This window comes from Haliotis rubra, unplaced genomic scaffold (genome assembly GCF_003918875.1).
Source record: "Haliotis rubra isolate DU_JTF1 unplaced genomic scaffold, ASM391887v1 Scf340, whole genome shotgun sequence".
Taxonomy (NCBI): domain Eukaryota; kingdom Metazoa; phylum Mollusca; class Gastropoda; order Lepetellida; family Haliotidae; genus Haliotis; species Haliotis rubra.
Genome location: NW_025767014.1, coordinates 786,875 through 807,831, shown reverse-complemented (window position 1 = coordinate 807,831; position 20,957 = coordinate 786,875). Strand labels below are relative to the sequence as shown.

General features: G+C 40.3%; 1 protein-coding gene across 3 annotated transcripts in view; it reads right to left on the bottom strand.

Moving 5' to 3' along the window:
- Window positions 1–14,832: 14,832 nt before the first annotated feature.
- LOC124284652 (thioredoxin-like) overlaps window positions 14,833–20,957 on the bottom strand; it is a 48,825-nt gene continuing 42,700 nt past the window's right edge. For all 3 annotated transcript variants that reach the window (XM_046720759.1, XM_046720758.1, XM_046720760.1), the window contains exons 3-6: window positions 18,167–18,271; window positions 17,615–17,674; window positions 17,364–17,429; window positions 14,833–15,154 (exon numbers count right to left, since the gene is read on the bottom strand). In XM_046720759.1, the coding sequence (XP_046576715.1) occupies window positions 15,092–15,154; window positions 17,364–17,429; window positions 17,615–17,674; window positions 18,167–18,271 (294 nt within the window). In that variant the 3' untranslated portion in view covers window positions 14,833–15,091. The remainder of the gene's footprint in view (window positions 15,155–17,363; window positions 17,430–17,614; window positions 17,675–18,166; window positions 18,272–20,957) is intronic.

Genomic DNA, 20,957 nt, shown 5'->3' with positions numbered 1-20,957 from the left:
ATTGTTCATAAACTGACACCATATTGACAACTCATTTTACGTTAGTCCAAAAGATGAATACTTTGAACAACTTGAGATTCAACTTAGATAAATAAGGCAGCTGAGATGTCCTTACTAAGGGGGCGGTGGAGTAGCCGAGTGGTTAAAGCGTTGGTTAAAGGCCCGGGTTCGATTCCCCACATGGGTACAATGTGTGAAGCCCATTTCTGGTGTCCTCCGCCGTCATATTGATGAAATATTGCTAAAAGCGGCGTAAATCCCAACTCACTCACTCACTCCTTACTATAAGGACTAGTCATCGACGTGATCGTGTGTATGCATCCTGAATGACACAGATGGAAAACATTGCTTCAGTCAGGAAGAGTACGTAAAATCGTAATCTTGTTCCGTGTTGATTCCAGTCTAAGTAAACTTAGGCTCAGTATTATTCGTTACACTGGTATACTGAGTATAACGAATAATACTGAGTCTAAGAGTTAACCTGAAACCAATCTGTAGAAGGACTTGGTGTGAAACCATCACACAAAGCATTGTGATATAATTAACCAGTTTATTCTAAAATCATGTAAGTTTTAAAATGAATACAAATCACTATCAAGGTATTACACTGGCAGTCACTATTCAAAGGTAGCATTGTACAAAAGCCGTCATTGTAGCAATAAAGGCAGGTAACTGATGTTTACCTAACTGCAACAATGGTAAAGTTTCCAAAGTGTAGGCCTAGGCTTAGTATCCAGGGTAAGAACGATCTCCATACAATGGCTGCTGGTCTTCTTGTAACTTGGGATGCGAGTGAGCTTTCTTCCCTCTTATACATACATACATTACATACATAAGAAATAGATTCCAGAAGATTCTCCAACTCCCTGGTCCAGATTGCAGAGGATTGTATTAACCTGTAGTAGCTTCCAGAAATCTGGCTAAACACAGCACAAGTCTAAATACTAGTATAACACACCACTGTCCACTACTGAAAGTCAACAGATACAGTGTATTGCACGTTGAACATTGTTACGTAATGTATAACATAACAACATGTGCTTACAGGCACTATTCCACACCACACTTCTCTAAAAATAAATATTGCATTTCTCCCAATAATACTTACCATCAGCCCTCGGGTAGGCTACCATATACATGTAATTTATTTTTAAAATTACGCATTTAGATTACAATATTAAGTTAAAAAGTTCGAATGAATGAAACGTTGCATTTAATCAACTCTCGCGTCCTCTACCGGCCGAACATTATTTCAAGCGAACCCCATAGAGTTATGTCCCTTGGAGCGCTCTTTACGATTATCCTATCACGCAACTTGTGATTGAAACCAGTTCGGCAAACACCGACAACACCGCATGCTACAGTTTTCGATGTACGGAGCAATTGTTTACATTCCATATGTGGCAAGTGTTCACTGTTTGGAGGCTGTTCGCCTCGAAGTTTCAATTATCGCATTCAGGCAAGTCGTAAGGTATAATAAGTATTTTATTGCATCAATAGGAAGCTAAAGTGAGTGCATATGACCCAATACATATAATATAGGCCAACATATTGTCGAAAATGTGTGAAACTGTGCCTTTAAATTGTTCGTAATGCCCCAGTAGACTTGACGCAGATGCGTTGTTGCCTGGTGGGTTTTAATGCTGCACTCACCGCGATATTTCAGTGATATACCGGCGTGTATAACATTGAGTAAAATAATCGAGACTGGACCAGGAATCCAGAGATTGACATCATGAACATCGATCGTTACCCATCGATCTATCCCAGTCCGTCAGCTTGTGTGAGGAGAGCCGAAACTAATGGAGCTAATTATCCTTTCACTCTTGACATTTGATACTCACAATTAACTGCAAGAAACCTCAGCCCCATAAATAGTGCAAGCTGTGGCAGTGATTCCTGTATTGACTTCACAAACCAGTGGAGACAGCGGGTACAACAAGCTCTTATCTCACTATTGATGTATATCAAACACTGCTCACATTTATAAGCGTGGGTCTCAAATGTCACTTACGCAATACATCTTTATATGTGTACGTGGACTTCAATACATTGGTGTCAGAGAAATCAATACCCTGGGAACAGGCCACTCGCATACCATATGCGAGTGGAAGGATTACCATTTTGGAGTTTAACATGCAAAAAAATAATACCGGAAAGAAACAGATAGCTTACAAAATATGTGTCTTGTGTCAGAGTTGCTTCATCTTGGCTGAACATTACAGATTACTTTAGTGCAGATATAAAGGAGTTTTGGCAAGAAGAAATATCTGGACTCATCTTTTAAATATTTATTGCTTGTACACCTGCAGAAATCACTTATTTCTATAACACACACTAACACACACACACACACACACACACATTGTTATGTCATATTGTGTGACATATACATACATGTTGTTATAGTGAGTAAATAAATATATTGTCTTCTATATATATCGCACTCTGTTTTTAATTGGTTTGTTAATTTCGAGAACACTGGGCGTGAAGTCACTCATGTAGAACATAATCTCCCTTTCCCCGGACTGTTGACAAGTAATTTGGACGGATTATTTGTTGTTGTCGACAGTCCGGGTATAAACCCCCCTCGGAGATACATAAAACGTCAAACCTGATGGAGACGTTCGATAATTATTGTTCTAGTCCGTTTCACGCGTTTGGTTGGGGGACAGGATATTTGTTCAGCTGCTTGCGGCAAAAAAGGATATTTGAAGAAGTAAAGCTATGAGCATACTTTTAGCAACAATGTCATATTTGTTACAATATATTTCCTAACCACGTGGTATTGGCCTGGCGATAGGCCTTTCTATAGAGACATCGTTTTGTTATGTACTCCGACACCTGTCTACATGTATAGTTTTATAAATATTCATCAAAACGTGTGACTGTTTCTCACCGTGCTAGTCAGCTACACACACGAACGGGAGGTGGGACAACTAAGTAAGGCGCCACTACAATTGAATATCCACATTCAAAGTCACAAAGCATTATAAAAGGTTTCCTTAGGTCTGGAATGACGTAATTCTGATCAAACAACCTTTCAGCGGCGTAAAATATATTCTCCAACTCACTGACTCTTTGAACAAAGGGGCGGTGGGGTAGCAAAGTGGTTAAAGCGTTCCCTCGACCCGGGTTCTTTCGATTCCCCACATGGGTTCAATGTGTGAATCCCATTTCTGGTGATATTGCTGGAAAAGTGCTGAACACGGCGTAAAAATAAACTCATTTACTTTGAACAAAATCCTAAAAATCGTACACGTTGATCGTTGACATCGCATCGAATAATTCAAGATCTACTTCATGGGCAGTTATGGGTGATCATCATAACATTGCAATAATATGGAAACATGGGCCTTAAGGGACTCGTTGTTTCACAGTGTGTCAAGCACAATAAAGCCACGACAATGTCTTGTAAGTAGTTGCTGAATGGTATCTTTCAGGAGGAGTTTGACAACCTGGTGAAAACTGTTGACAAGCTGGTGGTTGTGGAGTTCGGCGCCCCCTGGTGTGGGCCGTGCAGAATGATCCTGCCCTTCTTCCAAGTACGTTAAGTTGGGAGGTGCTGGATTCGGTGTGTGTGGGTTGGGCTGAATGATCCTGCCTTTCTTCCTAGTACGTTAAGTTGGGAGGTGCTGGATTCGGTGTGTGTGGGTTGGGCTGAATGATCCTGCCTTTCTTCCAAGTACGTTAAGTTGGGAGGTGCTGGATTCGGTGTGTGTGGGTTAGGGCTGAATGATCCTGCCTTTCTTCCAAGTACGTTAAGTTGGGAGGTGCTGGATTCGGTGTGTGTGGGTTAGGGCTGAATGATCCTGCCTTTCTTCCAAGCCTTGGGAGGTGCTGGATTCGGTGTGTGTGGGTTAGGGCTGAATGATCCTGCCTTTCTTCCAAGTACGTTAAGTTGGGAGGTGCTGGATTCGGTGTGTGTGGGTTAGGGCTGAATGATCCTGCCTTTCTTCCAAGTACGTTAAGTTGGGAGGTGCTGGATTCGGTGTGTGTGGGTTAGGGCTGAATGATCCTGCCTTACGTTAAGTTGGGAGGTGCTGGATTCGGTGTGTGTGGTGCCCTTCTTCCAAGTACGTTAAGTTGGGAGGTGCTGCTGGATTCCTGTGTTGGGAGGTGCTGGATTAGTGGCTGAATGATCCTGCCTTTCTTCCAAGTACGTTAGGTGCTGGATCTCGGTGTGGGAGGGCTGAAACGATCCTGCCTTTCTTCCAAGATTGCTGGGAGGTGCTGATCTGGTGGGGTTGGGCTGAATGATACTGCCTTTCTTCCAAGTACGTTAAGTTGGGAGGTGCTGGATTCGGTGTGTGTGGGTTAGGGCTGAATGATCCTGCCTTTCTTCCAAGTACGTTAAGTTGGGAGGTGCTGGATTCGGTGTGTGTGGGTTGGGCTGAATGTCGTTTTGAACAGTATTCTGGTTACATCACAGCGTGTCAGTGTGGGTTGGGCTGAATGTCGTTTTGAACAGTATTCTGGTTACATCACAGCGTGTCAGTGTAATGTAGAATCCTGAAGTGATGCAGAGTTAGGACGTTACCACTTTGATAGCCTGATATGTATAATTGCAGCTGTAAAATAAGTAGGTCTGATATGTATAATTGGAGCAGTAAAATAAGTAGGTCTGATATGTATAATTGGAGCAGTAAAATAAGTAGGTCTGATATGTATAATTGGAGCTGTAAAATAAGTAGGTCTGATATGTATAATTGGAGCTGTAAAATAAGTAGGTCTGATATGTGTAACTGGAGCGGTAAAATAAGTAGGTCTGATATGTATAATTGGAGCAGTAAAATAAATAGGTCTGATATGTATAACTGGAGCAGCAAAATAAGTAGGTCTGATATGTATAATTGGAGCGGTAAAATAAGTAGGTCTGATATGTATAATTGGAGCTGTAAAATAAGTAGGTCTGATATGTGTAACTGGAGCGGTAAAATAAGTAGGTCCTGATATGTATAATTGCAGCTGTAAAATAAGTAGGTCTGATATGTATAATTGGAGCAGTAAAATAAGTAGGTCTGATATGTATAATTGGAGCAGTAAAATAAGTAGGTCTGATATGTATAATTGGAGCTGTAAAATAAGTAGGTCTGATATGTATAACTGGAGCGGTAAAATAAGTAGGTCTGATATGTATAACTGGAGCTGTAAAATAAGTAGGTCTGATATGTGTAACTGGAGCTGTAAAATAAGTAGGTCTGATATGTATAATTGGAGCAGTAAAATAAGTAGGTCTGATATGTATAACTGGAGCGGTAAAATAAGTAGGTCTGATATGGTCAGCAAAATGATATGTATATACTGGAGCTGGTAAAATAAGTAGGTCTGATATGTGTAACTGGAGCTGTAAAATAAGTAGGTCTGATATGTATAATTGGAGCAGTAAAATAAGTAGGTCTGATATGTATAACTGGAGCAGCAAAATAAGTAGGTCTGATATGTATAATTGGAGCTGTAAAATATGTAGGCCTGATATGTGTAACTGGAGCTGTAAAATATGTAGGCCTGATATGTATAACTGGAGCTGTAAAATACGTAGGCCTGACATGTATACTTGGATGTGTAAAATAAGTAGGCCTGATGTGTATAATTGGAGCTGTAAAATAAGTAGGCCTGATGTGTATAATTGGAACTGTAAAATAAGTAGGGTTGATATGTATAATTGGAGCTGTAAAATAAGTAGGGTTGATATGTATAATAGGATCTGTAAAATAAGTAGGCCTGATATGTATAATTGGAGCTGTAAAATAAGAAGGCCTGATATGTATAATTGGAGCTGTAAAGTAAGTAGGCTTGATATTTACAGTGGACTCTGTATAATCCGACATCTGAATTATACGACAATCTGTGAATTTCGACATATTTTGGGGGTCCTGGCAGCGTTCTTCTATATTGTCATCATTTAAACCTTGAATTATCCGACATCTGTACATTCTGAATTCCGACACCATTTTCTGGTCCCAATGACACTATTAATCTGTACAATCCGACATCCTCTCGCCATATTGGACTAAAATACCCAATCAACCTGTCGATGGCCAGTTGACAACTAACCTCATGCTACTGGTAATCTTAGCACTTGCTAACTGGGAGGTAATTAGCAGTGTGAGAACGCTTGTACCTTTGTTTTTACAAGCTGAGTTGCCAATGTCAGGAGTAGTAGTACATGTATGTATATTGTACTGAAGATAATAAATCCAATCGTATACATGTACATGTAACTACAGAATTGGTTTTTCCTCCTTATTTACCAAGAAAATAGCTGTTCAGCTTAAATTTCATGATATAAGCAAGTTACAATGTATGGCACTCTTTGAAAAGTATTCAAGCAAGGAGACATTGAATTATCCGACATTCTGTATAATCCGACATTTTTTCCCGGTCCCAGTGAGTGTCGGATTGTACAGAGTCCACTGTATATGCGATGTAAAATAAATAGGCCCGATATTTATATGCGATCTAAAATAAGTAAGGCCTGATATTATATGCGATTGTAGAAAAGCGTTGTCATTGTTTGTGGAAATCTGAGGTGGATTTGTCGAGGCGACCTTTCCCTGGTTAGTGAGTTGGCGGTTTTCCAAGATGAAAAGAAAGGCTTGACGAAGAAGGATAGGTTAAACTGGTTGCAAGGGACAGGCTTTACACGCCGTTCCTCCTGGAACGCAATATAACGTGTTTATAAGGTGATTGTATCTCATGTCCGTAACGTGAAAGTAAAGGTGTAACTCAGAGTTGCCTTTCCACCGTGTCCTGTTTTTGTCTGTTCTATAATAAATGTGACCACCTGTCAATGTTTGGTGGGGGGTTGTCATTTTCTGTTCTCGTCCACAGCGTCTCGAGGTGGAATTAGGGGATAAAGTCATATTCGCCAAAGTCGACGTCGATGAAGCAGGGGTACGTCACCGAGGGTGTGAATTTCACGTCAAATCTCTTTCTATGACACTGCTGCAGGGTGTAACTGGTTAATGGTTGACGTGGTTATGGGGTCCTCTTTACAAGCACTGCTTAATTCCATATCGAGGCTTACTTTCTTACTATCATTATCGTCACTGTCATATTATGTACTGGTCCAAACTGATCGTTACGACAACACTTGCTTTATTGCTTCTTTCAAGTCAATGTTTCGTCAACATGAAATGCGACACCATCGAACGCATGATACGACTATATCACGAATGCGTGTTTATGACAACCTATTTACATAACATATCGGATCTCACTTATGTTTGTTTTCACTGTGCTATATATAATGAATAGTGCTGTGTATGGATGATATAACTGTACCAAGCCAAAAAGAAATAAAGTGAAAAAAAAACCAACCAAAAAACAAAAAACAACGTGTGTTTATGAAAAGAAATAAAGTGAACCCCCCCCCAAAAAACAAAACAAAAACAAAACAAAACAAAATGTGTTTATGAACACAGTAAACGCATTTCGGTAAACATATATTTCAAGTATTCATAAATGTTTGGACACGCACATACACACACACACACACACACACACACACACACACACACACACACACACACACACACACACACTAAACGCCAAAAGAAACGTTACCCTCCTGCCTTAATGACGGAGGTACCTCGCTGTGCACGCACGCACACACACACACTAACACACACACACACACACACTAACACTAACTAAACGCCAAAAGAAACGTTACCCTCCTTCCTTAATGACGGAGGTACCTATCTTCAGCTGGCGTTCTGATGCGTGGACGTCCACTTCTTGGTCTGTCTACGGTGACCCTAGTCTGTCTGAAGCCCTGAATAAGTCTTATAACCGTGATACAGTGGCATCCGAGGGCGTTGGCAACAGCATTGTATGTCGACCCCATCTGCACCATCCCAATGGCTCTTCCTCTCTCTTCAGCTGTTAATCGTGGCATATGTCTCGTACTTGTGTATCATATCATGCCTTCTGGTCACTCTTTATACCCTATAGAATCATTCTACACGTGAAATGGATGCAAATACTGCTTGAATATTGCTGCGTTTTGGCGATTGATATTGCTATGTGTAAACAGAAAATGGCAAAATGTTACTTTGCAAGCAAAAATGTTAACAAAGATGATTTCAGATCTTCCTAAACATATTTTCACAATATCAAAGACACGTTTTAATTGAAGAATGGAGAAGGAAATTACTTTCTCCTAGTGGTGTGGAGCTTTGATGTAAGTAGAGTAGTCTGAGCCAGTAGGTGGCGCTAAACAGGGGTATTTAAGGGTATTAAGATTTGAATTGTTCATTCTCGCTCTAGTGCAAGCACGGCTATTACGTCATACTTAATATGGACACGGACGCCAAACTGGATGCAATACTTCAGCAATTAGAGTCTAACAAAGCTCAATTTGAACTGTCGCTCAATGACCGCATCGGAGCATTGAGAGAAGAATTTCAGCAGACTACCAAAGAGGTCAAGAAACTGCGTGCTGAAAAAGACTATGTTTGGAGTCGGGAGGGTAACAAAATTCAACATAATTTCAATGAAGAGACTATAGATTCACTAAATCAAATTCTGGCCGCTATTAAAAAATCAACGTATCGAGGACTGTGAAACGTTGATCACGTCAGAAATCACAAGGCTTCAAAAACGCAATAAATTGATAAAATTAGCAGATTCGTCTGAGGGCGGTTGGGAGACTGTTCGGAACTATGTTTCTAACGAGCTGGCGGATGATTCCGACGACGATCGGAAAATTGCGAGGGCCGACAACAAGGCTGTGCGTAAATTACGCCAGAAACGTGCACGCCAAACGCCCTATGGAAGTAGGCCAGCTAGGCGATCGGCAACCCATACTCGTCCCGTGCAAACTGCTTTTTTGCCTGCTTCTTCTGTTCAACATATTCAACCAATCAACAATCAGCTTTTTCGAGTCAAAGGTCAAAAGACAGGAGCATGCTTCACATGCGGTGACTTCAGTCACTTCAGGAGAGACTGTCCCCAAAACATGTCAACCCAGAGATTGTCGACGTTGACAGCTGGAGAATCAGCACAAGGGAATCAATAGTTCACAAGGCTTGTCAGTTGAGTATAGTCATGATGTTGTCGATGATTTGTGTTTTTCCAAGACTCTAACAGATGAGTATTATGAGTATGAACAGGGTACATCTGAAATTATGGTTAAAGGGCGTCTCAAAAACAGTTTGCAATTTTGGATAAACATTGGTTCTTCACAGTTTGTTGTAGATTTGATTGCTAAAGGTTATTAAATCCCATTTTGCTTTCAGCCACCTCCAATGTTTATAAAAAACAATCAATCAGCTTTCAAACACAAAGATTTTGTGACACAAGCCATTGATGAGCTAAAAAAGAAAAGCCTTATATGCGAGTGCGATATTCCTCCCACTGTCGTCAGTCCACTGTCTGTTTCAGTCCAGTCTTCTGGGAAGAAGAGATTGATCCTTGATCTTCATAGAATTAACAGCTATGTGTACAAACAGAGCGTAAAATATGAGGATTGGCATACAGCTTTGAATTACATCAGAAATAATGATTGGCTCATAAAATTTGATATCCATTCCGCTTATCACCACATCGATATTTTCCACCCCCATACAGATTATCTCGGATTCGCATGGTTTGATCAAACAGGAATCGTTCACTACTATAAATTCCTTGTACTCCCGTTTGGGTTAACATCGGCTCCATATGTGTTCACCAAAGTCACAAGACAGTTGGTTAAGAAATGGAGATATGAGGGATACAGAATAGTAACTTTCTTAGATGATGGTATTCTCTCAGGTTCTACCCAGGACGAAGCTCACATGTCAGGTGCAGCTGTTAAACAGGACTTACTTAGGTCAGGTTTCGTTCCCAAGGTTGAAAAGTCTCTTAGGTTGCCGTCGCAGTCAATAGAGTGGTTAGGTTTCAGGATTGACACAAAATCTATGACCATGAGCGTTCCAGACAGGAAAAGGAATAAGGTATTGAAGGACATTACTGTGTTATTGCAGTCTAAGCACATGCGTTTTCCAGTTAAATACATAGCTTCTGTTGTTGGTCAGATAATATCTATGAAAATTGTAATGGGTCCAATTTCACAGCTGATGACAAGATCTTTGAGTATTGACGTGGTTGCAGCTCCGTCATGGCAGAGTTTTATTGAGTTGTCATATTTGAGTATCAAACAGTTGAAGTTTTGGTCAGATTGCATAAATAAGTATTGTTCCAGATATCTAGTTCAGACAACAGTATCGAAGAGACTTGTATATTCAGATGCCAGTGATACTGGATTCGGTGGTTACTGTGTGGAAGTAGATAATGTCCCTTCTCATGGGCTGTGGTCAAGGGATGAGGCATTGCGTAGCTCGACGTGGCGGGAGCTGAAAGCAGTGCTTATGGTTTTGCAGAGTTTTGTGACTAGTTTATCACACCAAAGTGTCAAGTGGTTTACAGACAACAAAAATGTAGCTGCAATTAATGAGAAAGGTAGCATGAAGGTTCACTTACAGTCTCTAGCTTTGGAAATATTTGACTTGTGTGTGAAGAATGGGATTAACTTACAATTACAGTGGATTCCACGTCATGAAAACCAAAAAGCAGATTACCTAAGTCGGATGGTCGACTATGACGACTGGGGCATTGCCAAAAACATATTTGATAATGTAAACGCCAAATGGGGCCCTCATGAAGTTGATAGGTTTGCAACATATTACAATACCAAACTAGAGGTATTTAATTCTCGTTATAGCAGCCCCGGTTGTGCTGCTGTTGACTGCTTCACTGTGAACTGGAAGGGAACAATGAACTGGATTGTGCCCCCTATATGTCTGATTCCCCAGACGATCAAGCATTTGGCACAGTGTGGTGCGATGGGAACGCTTGTCGTCCCCGAGTGGCATTCTCCTTGCTTCTGGCCTTTATTAATTTCAAATTCAATGTTTATTCCACAAGTTAAAGCTTGTATATATTTGCCTACTTCCAGAGAGTCTTATACAGCGAGTAAGATTCCAGGAGGAATGGTTGGAGAAACTGATCTGCACTTTAACATGCTTGCTCTTCTTGTTGATTTCCGCTGATTGAGGTTTTCATTGTTACAGATGTGTTCCTTTGTACATATAAGAATGAACTTGATCAACTTCCTGTTCCTGTACGCCATTTGGCTAGCAGTCTGCCAGATTTATTGTCGGAATCGAGAGCCGAGTCCACTGTAAGGAAGTATGCGTACGGTTTTGCTGCATGGCAAAGGTGGGCAAAAATGAACAATATGCCTGATGTGTTACCAATTTCGCCCCTGCATTGTGCCATTTATCTTTTATCTGTTGTCCAACAGAGCGATACAGTGTCACCTGTCATTTCAGCCTTCTATAGCATAAGGCATGCACATTGCAGTGTAGGGGTTGAGAGTCCGACTGGAAATAGTCTTGTAAAAAATGTGTTGGAAGCAGCTAAACGGAAACTAGCAAAGTCCGTGGTTAAGAAGGAGCCAGTTACTGTTGCTATTCTTGAGAAGTTGTATGATTCAAGGATTGTAAATGCATCCTTGTCTGATTTGAGAATACTAGCTATGTGTTTGTTGGCTTATGCTGGATTTTTAAGATCTTCTGAGCTGATTAACATTTCTCGTTCTGATTTAATCTTTTATAAAACTCATATGTCTGTTTTTATTGAAAAGTCTAAAACAGATGTGTATCGAGACGGAGCTTGGCTCATTATAAGCAGAACTCAATCGAAACTGTGTCCGGTTGATTGTTTGGAGAGATACCTAAAACATGCATGTATTCCAGCAGATTCTGATCAGTTTGTTTTCAGAAGTCTCAGCAAATGTGCATCTGGTTATGTGTTAAGAAAAGGCAACAATCCTCTGTCTTACACAAGATTAAGGGAACTGTTCTTGGATGCATTGTCTCCATTTGTTACTAATATTAACAGTTATGGTCTGCACAGCCTACGTAGTGGCGGTGCTACAGCTGCAGCAAACAACGGCATACCAGACCGCATGTTTAAGAGACATGGAAGATGGAAAAGTGAGAATGCTAAGGATGGTTACATTAAAGATAGTATTGATAACAGAATGAAAGTTTCTCTTTCTCTTGGACTTTGACTTTCTTTGCAGCTCTCGGTCTTGCAGCGCACAGCGTGTCCCACTGTCAAATGTGTTGTTATGTTGCGTAACGGTTGGTATAGGAGAAATGTCATTTCTTTCGGTTGAAGGATGAATATGAAGGAAATTACTTTCTCCTAGTGGTGTGGAGCTTTGATGTAAGTAGAGTAGTCTGAGCCAGTAGGTGGCGCTAAACAGGGGTATTTAAGGGTATTAAGATTTGAATTGTTCATTCTCGCTCTAGTGCAAGCACGGCCATTACGTCATACTTATATGCAAAACATATTTGTGTTCAGTATTTGTGTTGTATGTTTCAGGTTTGTGGCTGTGGGACTAAGATCTGTTGTAATCCAGGTGTGTTGCTGTTGGTAGGTTACATAGCCAGTGCGATACTAATGTGCTGTAAACTGCTGTGGGCTATGTGCAGTCATATGTATATTGCTGATGATGTATGTGAAGAGCCGTTAATATATTGCTGTGGGCTGATGATGTATATTGCTGAGGGCGAAGAGCCGTTATAATACTAATGTAAGCTGCTGTATGTGCAGTCATACGATGATGTATATGTGGGCTGAAGTTATATACTAATATGTGCGGTCATACGATGATGTATATTGCTGATGTGCAGTCATACGATGATGTATATTGCTGTGGGCTGAAGAGCCGTTTTAATACTAATATAAGCTGCTGTATGTGCAGTCATACGATGATGTATATTGCTGTGGGCTGAAGAGCCGTTATAATACTAATATAAGCTGCTGTATGTGCAGTCATACGATGATGTATATTGCTGTGGGCTGAAGAGCCGTTATAATACTAATATAAGCTGCTGTATGTGCAGTCATACGATGATGTATATTGCTGTGGGCTGAAGAGCCGTTATAATACTAATATAAGCTGCTGTATGTGCAGTCATACGATGATGTATATTGCTGTAAACTGCTGTATGTGCTGAAGAGCCGTTATAATACTAATGTAAGCTGCTGTATGTGCAGTCATACGATGATGTATATTGCTGTGGGCTGAAGAGCCGTTATAATACTAATGTAAACTGCTGTATGTGCAGTCATACGATGATGTATATTGCTGTGGGCTGAAGAGCCGTTATAATACTAATGTAAGCTGCTGTATGTGCAGTCATACGATGATGTATATTGCTGTGGGCTGAAGAGCCGTGATAATACTATTGTAAGGTGTCATACGCGCAGTCGGTATATATTGTTTGGACTGTAAAGATGTTGTAGTAAACAGAGAGGTTGTGTTTTAATATTGTATGTACACGCATGTTATTGTCAGTACAACGTACTTATTGTGGGTTCCTAGCGATCTGATTAAGTGATGTTTTCACTAATGCAAATGAGCAAAAAACGTTTTAAAAGACTGAAATCATAGGATTGATTATTTTACAATTTTACACACTCTACAACAGTTGTTTCTTGTTTTAATAGTTAAAGAATGGTGACTTTAAATGGTTTATCTTTGTCTCAAAGCAGAATTTTATATCAACCTTTCTTTTGGACATCTAACTCACTGTTATTGGTTTATTTCTGCATGGAAGAAAATAGGACAATTTGACTCTTCTGAAAAAGATGTATTTCACCTAAATAAGAATGCATTTGAGAATTTGTTTTCGTGATTTGCATAAAGCTGTGTTGTTAAGCTTTCTTCTAAACTAATACCTTCTAATATATCTTTGATAATTTTGAAGTAATTCATAAAAGTTTGAGGGTAACGTTTCTTTTGGCGCTTAGTGTATATAATGTATGCACACATATATATGCATGTAACGGGTGGTCAGGCTCGCTGACATGTCATCGTATCTCAACTGCGTAGATCGATGCTCATACTGTTGATCACTGGATTGTCTGGTCAAGACTTGATTATTTACAGACCGCCGCCATTTACCTGGAATATTGCTGAGTGCGGCGTAAAACTAAACTCACTTACTCACTCCTCCTCCTCCTCATATAGACTGGCCTCTGGATGCATTTGCGTTGCATAAACTTTACTATGTGTTTGGCTTGCTTCCATTTTTTATTTCGGTGCAGCGTGTCCTTGCTATAAATTAATGTTTTTCAGTTTGGCATGAAACCAAACCTACTACTAGTTTAAACTTAGTTTAAAATAAAATTGAATTTGACTAAAATTGTAAATATTTTTCCTTCAGGTCAAACGCTGCAGGGGCTTACAAAGATTAATTTGAAGAACTATCAAGAAACTTTGCTAGTTTCTCTGAGTAAACAATTTCAACATGTGAACATTGAGACAAATGTAACAGTAACCGACATCCATGCTCAATACTTAATAATAACCTGTAATGCTTATCACGTTTCCACGAACACTCTAGTTTCATACATTACGTCTGTTTGTTTTATTACGTTGGGACGGGTCAAATGCATCAATGCGTGGATTATTGTAAGGGGCTGCTCCATCACCCGCTCCCTAACCAGGACATGTAACGTTTATTTCAATGTACACCACCACCATCACCCGATCCCCTGCTTGTAGCGTAGATAATAGTTTCAAATTGGGTGTATCATTTGGCTAAATGATGCCCGATGCAATAATTTATTTTGCAATTCCCGTTGTATGTTTATGGAGTTGTTTTCCGATGAACAATTGACTTGCCGCAGCGTGTGTTTGTGACAGGTGTCAACGGTAGGTCGAATACGCTCACTATACATGAACACCTGGTATCATCACTATTTACAGTGATTGATAAACCAAGATGAAATAGTCAGAATCGTAATATGGAATCTTATGTCTGTGGACACTGTGTTAACGCTTTTATTTACAATAATCACACTATACAATGAACAGTCAGCGTGTTTACAATAACTCAACACCATGGTCAGTCAGACAGATTGACAATAATCAGACCGTCCAACAAAACCGTTTTATGTCTCCCAGGTTTATAATCAAGAGACCATAGAGTCATCTGCTGTCATACATTAAGATCATCAACACACATCTGGTAATCATTGTCACGATTCTCATCCCAGGGCATCCATTCCTGCACACACTTCGTCGTCACTGATTTTTCTCGACTTTAGCTTCCAGGTCTACCTGACTGGCACCGACGAGTTCATCCACCTGAACAACACACAAAAAGTACACGATAAATAGGTAATTCGTCATAATTCTGTAGTCATTGGCGACCGTTAATAATTTATAGCCAGGAGGGGTGATGATGAGTTTTATGGAGAAGCTTGTACAATGTGAATGACCTTCCCTAAAATTTATGTACAAAGTAAGTGACTCCCCGTGCATGTCATGTACAAATCGGGGCGGTGGGGTAGCCTAGTGGTTAAAGCGTTCGCTCGTCACGCCGAAGGCCCGGGTTCGATTCCCCACATGGGTACAACTTGTGAAGCCCATTGCTGGTGTTCCCCGCCGTGATATTGCTGGAATATTGCTAAAAGCGGCGTAAAACCATACTCACTCAGTCAGTCAGTCATGTGCAAATCAATGACTCCCCTCCTCCCCCGTCCCACAATTTTTAAGCATAATTTTAAAATAATTTTATGTACAAAATTGCTGCCCCCCTAGAAACATGTGTACAAAATTGATGACCCCCTACCTCCCAGAACAAAATGGGTGACCCCCCACTCCTTAAAATCATCATCACACCCCCTAGCTATAAATTATGAACGGTCCCTTACATGATCTCGAACAGCAGATAATTCCACGGTTTTGCTTTACGTCATTCATCCCATTCGTATGTCACAAAGGCAGCATCTACATGTTATAAGAAGTACAGACACACCTGTCAACCATAACACTGTCTACAGCTACATACAGACAAACACACCTGTCCTCCATTACACTGTCTACAGTTACATACAGACAAACACACCTGTCCCATAACACTGTCTACAGCTACATACAGACAAACACACCTGTCTAACACCTACAGCTACATACAGACAAACACACCTGTCCTCCTGTCTACAGCTAACGCTGTCTACACCTACATACAGACAAACACACCTGTCAACCATAACACTGTCTACAGCTGTCTCCATAACATTGTCTACGGCTACATACCTCTGTACACTGACATTCGATCCTACAGCTATACATACAGACAAACACACCTGATTCTACAGCTACCATCACAACGCTGTCTCCTCCATAGCAGTCTACAGCTACAAACTCACCTCTCCTCCATATCACACCTACAGCTGTCCTCCATCTCATATGTCTACATACTACATACAGACAAACACACCTGTCCTCCATAATGCTGTCAACAGCTGTCCCCACATATAGACAAACACTCCTGTCCTCCATGGCTGACAGACGTATCATTGTCTACACAGCTACATACAGACAGCTGTAAGACTGACACCTTCCTCCATATCCATACAGCTGTCTACACATCTACGATACAGACAAACAAAATTACACCTGTCCTCCACACTGTCTACAGCTGTACAGTCTCCTCCATAACACGATACTACAGACAAACACACCTGTCCTCCATACGATATCTGTCATACAGACATCTCGATGTCAACCATAACACTGTCTACAGCTACAGACAAACACTCACCTCTCCTCCATCACGGCTGTCTACAGCTGACATCAGACTACATACATACGTCTCGATGTCCTACAGCTGTACACTGTACGCTGACATCTCGATGTCCTACAGCTGTGTATGTACATGCTGACATCTCGATGTCCTACAGCCTGTACGCTGACATCTCGATATCCTACACCTGCTGTACGCTGACATCTCGATATCTACTACAGCTGTACACTGACATCTCGATATCCTGCAGGCTGTACGCTGACATCTCGATGTCCTACAGCTGTACACTGACATCTCGATGTCCTACAGCTGTACACTCTCGATGTCCTGCATCTCGATGTCCTGCAGCTGTACGCTGACATTTCGATACACTGACATCTCGATACATCTCACTGACATCTCGATGTCCTGTACACTGACATCTCGATATCCTACAGCTGTACGCTGACATCTCGATGTCCTACAGCTGTACACTGACATCTCGATGTCCTACAGCTGTACACTGACATCTCGATATCCTACAGCTGTACACTGACATCTCGATGTCCTACAGCTGTACGCTGACATCTCGATGTCCTACAGCTGTACACTGACATCTCGATGTCCTACATCTGTACACTGACATCTCAATATCCTACAGCTGTACGCCAATGGCTGCCTATGCTACAGCTGTACGCTGGTGGCTACCTATCCTACAGCTGTGCATTGACATCTCGATGTCCTACATCTGATCTGTACACTGACATCTCCATGTGATTGTCTTACCTGTTTCCCGTCCTTGTAGAATTTAAAGGTGGGCATCGCCTCTACTTCACAGACAGCTGCTGTCTCCTGGGGAATCAACACGGAAAAGTGTACAACACATATCTAAAGTAATAGTCACAAAATTGATAGTTTGTCTACAAAAATGACACCATTTAGTTTTATCTCTTTTTTCAATCTTGATTTGACAAAATATGAGACATAAATGTTATTTCAGAATGTAACTATTTGTTCATGAATGGAACCAACTGTACCTCATTTTCGTCTACGTCGACCTTGATGAACACAACCAGTGGATACTTAACGGACAGGGCCTGCAATGGAAACATCTCCTATACATTTTGTCGACATACCTCCACGTGTCCATGTTTACTCGTAAGGAATCTTGCTAGAACTGATCTTCAGCTACCCGTGCTTGTCGTATTTGACAACTAACGGGATCGGGTGATCAGGCTCGGTGACTTGTTTGATGCATGTCAACGAATATCGCAGTTGTGTAGATCGATGCTCGTGATGACAATTCTGGTCCAGACTTGGACCGCCGTCATATAGCTGGAATACTGCTGAGTACGGCGTAAAATAAACAATTACTGTATTCAAACATATCAAAGTTACAATGGCACACTGTTTTTTGTGTATGATGCTTCACGAATCAGGTAATGGTAAAGAACAGAGGATGATTTATTAAAGGTATCGGCGCTGGACACTTCCGAGCTAGACCGACTGTAGCTTGGGTTACCTCTGACAAGGCAGAAATGCACTCGCGCCGACCTTGAACGATGTTTCGGAAACAAGGACACACTCACCTCAAAGAACGGCGCAATTCCTGTACATGGTGGACACCATGTCGCGAAGAAGTCGACCACTACCAGCTGCCCAGGGCTACCCGTCAGAACACTGTCAAACTCAGCCTGCCACAATCATGTATATGTGTTACAAACTAAACTAAACTGAATTAAATTGAACTAAACTAAACTAAACTAAACATAACTTAACAAGACTTAACTACACTTAAGTGTAATTCACAAAACTGCTATGAATCACAATGCCCTTCCATTCATGTGTTGATGTTATTGATGTATTGTACATTACTCATTCATAAATACAGCTGCAGTGATCGTATACTGTATACTACACACTGCTCACACAAACACCGATGTACTGATATACTGTATACTACACACTACACAAACACCGATGTACTGATATACTGTATACTACACACTACACAAACGCCGATGTACTGATATACTGTATACTACACACTACACAAATACCGATGTACTGATATACTGTATACTACACACTACACAAACACTGATGTACTGATATACTGTATACTACACACTACACAAACACTGATGTACTGATATACTGTATGCTACACTACTGACATCGATGTACTGATACTGTATACTACACACTACACAAACCCGATGTACTGATATACTGTATACTGTACACTACACAAACACTGATGTACTGATATACTGTATACTGCACACGACACACCGCCGATGTACTGATATGTACTGTATACTACACACTACACAAATATCCGATGTACTGATATACTGTATACTACACACTACACAAACACCGATGTACTGATATGCTGTATACTACTACACTACACAAACGCCGATGTACTGATATACTGTATGCTACACACTACACAAACACCGATGTACTGATATACTGTATGCTACACACTACACACAAACACCGATGTACTGATATACTGTATACTACACACTACACAAACACCGATGTACTGATATACTGTATACTACACACTACACAAACACCGATGTACTGATATACTGTATACTACACACTACACAAACACCGATGTACTGATATACTGTATACTACACACTACACAAACACCGATGTACTGATATACTGTATACTACACACTACACAAACACCGATGTACTGATATACTGTATACTACACACTACACAAACACCGATGTACTGATATACTGTATACTACACACTACACAAACACCGATGTACTGATATACTGTATACTACACACTACACAAACACCGATGTAATGTACTGATATACTGTATACTACACAAACACTACACAAATATGCTGATGTACTGATATACTGTATGCTACACACTACACATAAACACCGATGTACTGATATACTGTATACTACACACTACACAAACACACCGATGTACTGATATACTGTATACTACACACTACACAAACACCGATGTACTGATATACTGTATACTACACACTACACAAACACCGATGTACTGATATACTGTATACTACACACTACACAAACACTGATGTACTGATATACTGTATACTACACTACACACAACAAAACACCGATGTACTGATATACTGTATACTACACACTACACAAACACCGATGTACTGATATACTGTATACTACACACTACACAAACACCGATGTACTGATATACTGTATACTACACACTACACAAACACCGATGTACTGATATACTGTATACTACACACTACACAAACACCGATGTACTGATATACTGTATACTACACACTACACAAACACTGATGTACTGATATACTGTATACTGCACTGTACTACACACTACACAAACACCTACACAAACACCGATCGTAATGATATACTGTATACTACACACTACACAAACACCGATGTACTGATATACTGTATACTACTGCACTGCACGCTGCAAACACCGATGTACTGATATACTGTATACTACACACTACACAAACACTGATGTAATTGATATACTGTACACTGATGATGTGCTGATATACTGTATACTACACAACACACTACAAAACACCGATGTACTGATATACTGTATACTACACACTACACAAACACCGATGTACTGATATACTGTATACTACACACTACACAAACACCGATGTACTGATATACTGTATACTACACACTACACAAACACCGATGTACTGATATACTGTATACTACACACTACACAATGTAAAACACTACACGATGTACTGATATACTGTATACTACACACTACACAAACTGTATAACGATGATACTGATATGCTGTATACCACTACACTACACAAACACCGATGTACTGATATACTGTATACTACACACTACACAAACACCTGAATGTACTAATATGCTGTATACTACACTACTACAAAACACCGATGTACTGATATACTGTATACTACACACTACACAAACACCATGTACTATATATACTGTATACTACTACAAACACTGATGTACTGATATACTGTATACACTACACAAACACTGATGTACTGATATACTGTATACGACACACTACACAAACACCGATGTACTGATATACTGTATACTACAGATTACACAAACACCAATGTACTAATATACTGTATACTACACACTACACAAACACTGATGTACTGATATACTGTATACTACACACTACACAAACACCAATGTACTGATATACTGTATACTACACACTACACAAACACTGATGTACTGATATACTGTATACTACACACTACACAAACACTGATGTACTGATATACTGTATACTACACACTACACAAACACTGATGTACTGATATACTGTAT